This window comes from Oncorhynchus masou, chromosome 32 (genome assembly GCF_036934945.1).
Source record: "Oncorhynchus masou masou isolate Uvic2021 chromosome 32, UVic_Omas_1.1, whole genome shotgun sequence".
Lineage (NCBI taxonomy): Eukaryota > Metazoa > Chordata > Actinopteri > Salmoniformes > Salmonidae > Oncorhynchus > Oncorhynchus masou.
In genome coordinates this window covers 22467293-22476218 of record NC_088243.1, presented here as the reverse complement: position 1 = coordinate 22476218, position 8926 = coordinate 22467293, and the positions used below count along the sequence as shown (strand labels likewise).

Sequence of the window (8926 nt, the reverse complement as noted above, 5' to 3'; positions counted from 1 at the left end):
CTCTTGGCATTCTTTTCTGATATGGACACCATTTGTCTTCAACCCTGTAATGGACGCTATGGAAGTAGTCTGAATATGATTATAAAAGATATTTGTAACAAAATCAACATTTTTTGTATTAATCATATGCCCCTCAAATTAATTAAATAATTACAAGTATAAAATCTCACTTTTGCTATACCAAAGCCTGAAAGGGACTCTGTCAGTGGCCTCTTAATTTATCAAAAGTATTGTTTCACTTCAGAATTTGAACTAAAATCAATATTCTCATGATTGCTCTAAACATTTCAGACTGAGCTCAAACATCAAATTCATATTTCATAACCTTTACAAAATGTATGACAAAATTGTCATGTAACAGGGTTGAGAGTGAGATCAATGATTGTGTGCTAACTGTCTGAGCCATATTTGCTCATGATGCTTTGGTGAGAAAGTATTGGCATCAGGTACAACTACTTTAACCCTCTCACAAAATGAATACTTACGAACAATTGCCCCCACCCACAACTTCTCACCTGAATGTATTTTTTTTATTTGAAGGGGTTGGACAAAGGCCGTATTTGGAGTTGAGCTTCCCTTTAACCAGGGATATTTTTCAGGTATTAGGCTATCCCAAGCTCGTGGTAACTTGTACTTATGTTATTTTTCATTGAGCAAATATCAAAACTGGTAAGCGGGATGGCTTTATTATATTACCAATTCCTTCCCTTCAAGTGAAATGCATTGGATAAGGTTTCCCCATGTGAACGTCACATATACTATAATAGTATTTTGTTGAATTACCTGACCGATAGTTATGGTTATATAGTAAATTGATAGCATTATCTATAGATCATGGGCCATGGCATAACACAAATTAAACATTTTCATTCACATAAATGAATGGTAAATTATATTTCAGAATGGGATGTCACCTTTTCAAAGTGCGCTTTTTGATTATATTATTATACTTTTTTAGTCCACGGAAGATGTGACAAAAACACTCGGCGGAATGTAACTAACCAAGATGCATGTTCCATTACGGATGTAATTTTCACTACACCTAACTCGCGGCATGTTTTTCAAAACGGCGTTGCTGGGTTAGTTCGTAGATAATGATATATTTGTATCACATTGTCACACTCAAGCTTCTATCGGTTACATCTTTAAAGTAAAAGGAATTTTCTGTTATTGTTGTCTACCACAATGGAAAGTGATATGTTAGATGCGCTGGAACAAGTTGGGTAAGCAAATATGCACAATACCACCACCGATGATGCTGTCCGCTAGCATGGGTGTTAACAATATAACAGTGTTGTGGAGTAGTGAACTACATGTATTTCAACTAGTAATTTAACTACATTTGCAGTAGGCTGATGGTAGTTTAACGAGATTCAAATATAGGTATCTAGCTAACTTTAGTGTTTTAATAAATTTGCCATATAGAGTATCGGTGGAGCTAGCTAACTACTGGAACGACACTTTTTGTGCAAAAATAAATTTAGGGTTAAGTAGAAAATCATTTCCTTTCTCTTTCGGCATCAGACCGGCCCAATTCTCCCTTGAAACAGTTTTTGTGTTTAAATGGACTAAATAGAGTAACAGTGGAGGTATAGTAATACCCATAAAACCTAGCGGTCAAACAGGTCATGGTTCCAATTGTCTTTGCACAATACAATTTTCCCATAAGGGAACAACTGTGTTTTGTGTAGGCTTATCCCGGCGTGACGTTTTGATAACCATGTGAATCTCTCGGGCAAGGTGACTTTAATCAATATATTCAGCTTTATTAACTCTCAGATTCGAAAATGCTCATTCGCATCAAAGTAGACATAATGCAAAACTACAAATCCCTGCAAGCTCCTGCACGTAATCTCTAGCAGACTCCTTTGCTAACAGGAGTTGTGTCAATTTAAAACCTGCACATGACAGTTCACAGAATTGTCCATTTAGAGAAATGTTGCCAATTTATTCATTACTACATTTAGCTAACATTAGATTGTTAATCCAGAGATTCTTACCTTTGCCTCGATTTGGCAGTCTTGTCCAGATGATCATGGCATTTGTGGTCCTATATGATAGCGACATTCGCAGTTAATTAGTATTTCATTTTCTTTTTTGGGGGAAGGGGGGGGGGTTAATACAGGTGAATATATTGATAAAAGTTATCTTGTCCTCGAGAGATTTACATGGTTATCAGAACGTCAGGCCAGGGTAAGCCTACACAAAACACAGCCCTTATTTTAAGTGTTTCTAAAATCCCCTATGGGAAAAATTAATGGTGAAAAAACTATTGGAACCATTTTCCTGTTTGAACTCTAGGTTTTATGGGTTTATGACTCATACTGTGCTTTATTACACTTTCTGTTAACATATGACCCCAAAGTGTTTTTGATTTACATATAATAACTTTTCACTAAGTAGTTTGGATGTCGTCAACTACTTTTTCATAGTAGTTTTAGTTAAGTAAACTATTTACTAGAGCTTTAGTGTAGCTTAACTTCGTCCAGTGTGAATTAATTGGTAGCTTGGTAAACCTATATTTTCATAGTAGCTTCCCCAACACTGCAATATACACTGAACAAAACTAAACGCAACATGTAAAGTGTTGGTGTCATGAGCTGAAATATAAGATTCCAGAAATGTCCCATATGCACTAAAAGCTTATTTCTTTTAAAATATTCTGCACAAATGTGTTTACTTCCCTGTTAATGAGCATTTCTCATTTGCCAAGATAATCCATCCACTTGACAGGTGTGGCAAATCAAGAATCTGATTTAACAGCATGATCATTATACAGTTCACCTTGTGCTGGGGACAGAGAATTGAATGTTAATGTCTCTACCATAAGCTGCCTCCAACATTGTTTTAGAGAATATGGCAGTAGGCCCAACCGGCCTCATAACCGTGGACCACGTGTTTGGCGTTGTGTGTACGAGCTGATGTCAACCCAGTGGCCGATTTTTTTGATTGCACAAAAATACTGAGGCCTGTTTTTCTTTGAGGTATCTGACCAACAGATGCATGTCTGTACTCCCAGTCACGTGAACCATAGATTAGGACCTAATAAAAATTATTTAAATTGACCGATTTCCTCATGAACTGTAACTCTGGAAAATCAATCAAATTGTTGCAAGTTGAGTTTTATGTTTGTTCAGTATGCTTAACTAGTGTAGTCATTCTAGCCAGTGGGAGAAAAATATAAGGGTCCTTTGCTTATTCCCTTGCAAAAGCATCCATACAACATCCAAGTGCTATTATAGCTATGATTCAATGCTAGCGTACAGCTCGATCATATTGTTTGTTGGTGCGCAGGTATGAAGGACCTCTGCAGACTGAGGAGAGGCTTGTCAGAGCATGTGAAGGTGGACTTTTATCAACGGAGTATGTCAACCTATGCATGTGGTTAGCATCCCGTCTGAAACCGTTATGTGATCTGGAAGAGAGCATTTCTTCAGGTTCAGGTTAGCCAAAAGACATCACCTCTACTGTCCCATTTGATCGAAATTTGTTTTATTAAATTGGATACTATTGCCATTGCTAAGTTAATTCTGAAACGCGTGTTTAGGTGACACTGATGGCCTTCAGTTTGAGATGAGTGGCATGCTGAAGGAGTTGCAGTGCCCTTATCAAGGCCTTGTTTCCGGGATTATACAGGAAAGGCTGCAGAATAAGAAAGACTATCTAAAGCTCGTATGTAAGTATTGAATTGGCCATCTGTCCAGAATCCTGGGCTGAGGACCATCATGTTATTATTATATTTTTTTCACCTTTATTAAGGTTAAGAACAAATTCTTAGGCCGTCCTTGTAACAGTAACTGCCTTGTTCAGGGGCAGAACGACAGATTTTTACCTTGTCAGCTCGGGGATTCGATCTAGCAACCTTTCGGTTACTGGCCCCACGCTCTAACCACTAGGCTACCTGCTGCCCATGATACCCTTTTTGGTATGTTGCGGCTCTGCCATGGTTCAGACTTACACCTTTCCTAATATAAATCAAATTTTATTGGTTGCATACACATATTTAGCAGATGTTGTTGCGGGTGTACCGAAATGCTTGTTCTTAGCTCCAACATCTAACAATGCAGACAAATCTAAAAGTAAAACAATGGAATTAAATATATAAATATTAGGATGAACAATGTCAGTGGCATTGACTAGAGTACAGTATGTAAACATGATTAAAGTGACCAGTGATTCCATGTCTATGTACATACAGTAGGGCAGCAGCCTAAAGTGCAGGGTTTAGTAACCGGGTGGTAGCAGGCTAGTGGAGTGACGAAGTTCAGTGCAGTGATAGAAGCTGTTTTTCAGTCTCTCGGTCCCAGCTTTGATCCACCTGTACTGACCTCACCTTCTGCATAATAGCAGGGTTTTGGTCTTGAGTTTTCATTTTGCATGTTTGTTTTTTTAACCTGTGGCTCCTATCTTTATTCTGCAGTGTTTTTATGCTCTGAGCTACAAGCTGCACAGATAGTAAAGAGACGACCTGCTAAGGACAAAGAACACAAAGACCGAAACGATCTCCAGGCAATCTGTGAAACACTGAAGCTCCCAGAGCTAAGAGAGCAGGGAGTAGCAGAGCTGTTCTCTGGGATAGGGAAAAAGGTGTGTTCACTTCCTCTCAGAGCTCAGAAGGTTTGGTATACAAAAGCTGCAAAAACAGCCTTCGTTAACTCAATAGAATGTCCCGAATGCATAGCCATCGATTTTATCACTATCTTTGTATTCAACAGACATTGTATCTTGTAGTGCCTTCAGAAAGTATTCACACCCCTTGACTTTTTCCAAATGTTGTTACAGCCTGAATTTAAAATGGATTAAATTGAGATTTTGTCTGTCACTGGCCTACACACAATACCCCAATGTCAAAGTTGAATTATGTACTTTGACATCTTTACAAATGAAAAGCTGAAATGTCTTAAGTCAATAAGTAGTAGGAAACATGCTTAAAAAGTTGCATGGACTCAATATGTGTGCAATAAGTGTTTAACATGATTTTTGAATGACTACCTCATCTCTGGAGGTACAGGTCCCTCAAACGAGCAGTGAATTTCTAACACAGATTCTACTACAAAGACCAGGGAAGTTTTCCAGGGCCTTGTAAAGAAGGGCAATAAGTTGATGGGTAAATAAAAAGCAGACACTGAATATCCCTTTGAGCATGGTGAAGTTATTCATTACACCTTGGGTAGTGTATTAATACACCCAGTCACTACAATGATACAGGCGTCCTTCCTAACTCAGTTGCCAGAGAGGAAGGAAACCGTACTGGGATTTCACCATGTTGACTTTAAAATAGTTAGAATTGAATGTCTGTGATAAGAGAGAACTGAGGATGGATCAAAAACATTGTAGCTACACCACAATACTAACCTAGTTGACAGGGTGAAAAGGACGCTTGTACAAAATAAAAATACTCCAAAACATGCATTCTGTTTGCCAGAAAGACTCAAAACTGTAATGGCTGCCAATGGTGCTTGTACGAAGTATTGACATAGGTGTGAATACTTATGAAATTGTTTCTGTATTTGAATAAATGTGCAACGTTTTCTAAAAACATGTTTTCACTTTGTCATTATGGGGTATTGTGTGTAGATGGATGAGACATCTATTTAATCCATTTTAAATTCAGGCTGTAACAACAAAATGTGGAATAAGTCAAGGAGTATGAATACTTTCTGAAAGCACTGTGTATTTCCAGATAAACGCAGTGCTTCAAGAGCTTCCAAAGGATCACATTGGAAAGCCTGTTCTGAAGAACTCTCTCGACAGTGAACAGTGGGTAAGCATCAAGCCACTAAAGGAGTATTGAAGAAAATATGGCAAAGCAATGAAATTTTAGTCCAAAATACTGTTATATTTGGGTAAAATATAGCACATTATCCATATTTTCAAGCATAGTGGTGTCTGCATCATGTTCTGGGTATGTTTATAATAGTTTTTCAGGATAAAGAATAAAGGGAATGGAACTAAGCAAAATCCTAAAGGAAAAACATTGTTCAGTCTGCTATCCACCAGACACTTAGAGATTAATTCACTTTTCAGCAGGACAATAACATAAAACACAAGGCAAAATCTACAATGGTTGCTTACCAAGAAGACTGAGTGTTCCTGAGTGTCCAAGTTACAGTTTATATGGCACGACCTGAAAATGGTTGTCTAGCAGTTATCAACAACCAATTTGACAGCTTGAAGAATTTTGAAAATAATAATTGGCAAATGTTGCACAATCCAAGTGTGGAAAGCTCTTAGACTTACCAGACTGCATTCAGAATGTCACCCATTTTTGTGGATGCAAAGGGTATAATTCCTGCAAAGGGGGGATGCCAAGTGTGCATTGAATATGGGCCTTGTCTCCACAGGAGCGGCTGGAGCAGATCAACATGGTCCTGTCCTCAGAGTATGAGTGCCGACGGAGGATGCTGATCAAACGTCTCGACGTCACTGTGCAGTCTTTCGGCTGGTCAGAGAGAGCCAAGGCAGGTGGAGTGCTCTGGTGTATCTTGATAGTCTCAATGTTAGTGACCCCCTTAAAATCGGCAGGCTACTCCCTTTCTGCTCTTTCTATGCAGAACGTCATTGTCCGTGTCCTATGCTCAACAAACTGTCTTGTCTGTCTGTTAGGAGAGAGTTGATAGCATGGCCAGGGCCTACCAGCCTAAGAGACACACCCTGGCCCAGAGTTCATCTATAGGCATGGCTCACCTGTTGGCAGCCAGGGAGGACATATGCAACGTGGTGAAGACCAGCAGTGGCTCCAGCAGAGAGAATACTGCCTGTGCTGTCAATAAGGTACTGTAGCCTTCCAGACTGGAATGTGACCCAAGGTACATTGTCTCCAAATGTCTAATGAGTGTACATAAGTCTTGAGCATTTAGGCCAAGTACCCAGCAGTGGAATTGCAGTAATGTTGAGTTTCCATCTTAGATTTACCCAAAAGGCACAGACTTTTCTGTTTCCATTTATGTGGACTGGCACCTGTGTCTCACTGGACCATGGCTCTGACTTGGGGCCAAAGCCAAGCTACTGGTATTTTTCAGCTGTCATTTACATAACAATAGATACATGTGAACCTTAACACCTCACAAAGCAACTCTTCTTTGTTTTTTTTTACCTTTAACTAGGCAAGTTAGTGAAGAACAAATTCTTATTTACAATGATGGCATACCCCAGCATAACCCGGACGACGCTGCGACAATTGTGTTACAGCCTGGAATCGAACCAGGGTCTGTAGTGATGCCTCTAGCACTGAGATACAGTGCCTTAGACCGCTGTGCCACTCGGGAGCCCATGGTGCAGAGGTTGTTGAGTATCCTTGCCCCAAGTATTTAGTGTCACACTCCTGATGGAAACACAATTATACTAGAGCTAGCATTAACATAAAACACAGGCGACACACTGGGGTGGGGTACTTCTTAGGTGGAAGTACTTCTTAGGTGGAATGACTAAAATATTCTCCATCCATTGACCTACCATTGTATTTCTCTTCTATAGATCCTGATGGGTAGGGTGCCAGATAGAGGTGGCCGGCCCTCTGAGATAGACGCCCCTCTCCCTGAAATGCCAGCCTGGCAGAAGAGACAAGACGGTGGAGGGGGTTGGGGAGGGGGTAAGAGTGGCTGGCGAGGTGGTGGAGCTGGTTGGGGTCATGGAGGAAAGAGAGGACGTTATCAATACTAACTTACCAGGTTTTTTAAAAAACTGAAAAGCCAGACAGTGTTCAATAGGTGAACTGAAACCTAACCATGGTTATATGCGTCGCTAAGTGCAACACTAAGGCATTGCTTATTTGGAGTGATAGGTACAGAATGTTACTGTATGACCTCCAATTTTTGTCACTGATTTGTGTTCATTTTCAGAGTTCTTATGAACTGTGTTGCTGTGGAGAGTTGTAGAAGCAATACCGACAGTAAGTCAAACTCACTGACCATTTTTATATAGTTTTACGTATTTTCCTATTGTATGTTGATAGTTTTATCAAATTAACTTTTCGGAAATTTGAATTATGGTAATTAACTTTTTGATTTGAAGACTTGAATAATAAAATGCTTTCTTCAGATTTAAATGTCTAGGTTCCCTGTGTGTGTGTGTGTGTGTGTGTGTGTGTGTACTTTGTCTTGTGTAATTCCTTATGCATAGATATTTAATTAGTTTTACATGAGTTGAGTTCATTCACCCTCATGGATTGGCCTCTTGTATCAGAAGTTTGGCGTGATTTATGTCATAATGACCGTGACTTTACAAAGCCAGTGGCTTGAACGTTGGCGGTATAGTGCTTCAAGTACACCTGCAAGTGCTCTCGACATCCACAGCGAGACACTGGATGGGGCAAACATTCAGTGAAAGACGGTAGCAGCATCGATCGGGCAGAGATACTTAATTCACATGAGCCGCCTATGCGTAGTCAACAGAAAATGCAGATTGAAATTGAAGGGTGATCTGTCCATTTAAAGACCAAATCACTTTTTTTCACAAGGGTGAGTTGATCGAGGAGATGCAAAACTCAGTGGGAAAATGTAATTCTCACATCCTGCTGTTGTCTGAGAGGCTAAATAAGTTGTATGATGGAATTACCGAAGCCAAAGCCGCTGGCAAAACACAGCTCCATTGCACCCGGGAAAAGGGCTCCATCTCTCACTGAGGAAACTGCGCAGTGTAAAGAACTTGAGCAGTGTGCCAAGCGATGCACCGTTGAGGAGGAGACCGAAAGTGGAGGTGGCGGCTCCACTCGATCCGACCCAAAGCTATGGTGACCAGTGAGCTGAGAGAAGGTGGGGCTTTCCCTACAAAGACTTATAAATGACATGGAGCCAGTGGGTTTGGCGACAAATATGTAGTAAGGGCCAGCCAACGAGAGCATACAGGTCGCAGTGGTGGGTAGTATATGGGGCTTTGGTGACAAAACAGATGGCACTGTGATAGACTGCATCCAATTTGCTGAGTA

At 40.1% G+C, this 8926-nt stretch overlaps 1 protein-coding gene across 1 annotated transcript; it reads left to right on the top strand.

Moving 5' to 3' along the window:
- The first annotated feature begins 1019 nt into the window (after positions 1–1019).
- LOC135525718 (protein FAM98B-like) lies at positions 1020–8047 on the top strand. Its single transcript, XM_064953514.1, has 8 exons — positions 1020–1223; positions 3295–3443; positions 3548–3676; positions 4421–4587; positions 5684–5764; positions 6345–6461; positions 6607–6774; positions 7477–8047. Exons 1-8 carry the CDS (start codon positions 1186–1188, stop codon positions 7660–7662), a joined length of 1035 nt encoding a protein of 344 aa, XP_064809586.1. The 5' UTR covers positions 1020–1185; the 3' UTR covers positions 7663–8047.
- The last annotated feature ends 879 nt before the right edge of the window (positions 8048–8926 follow it).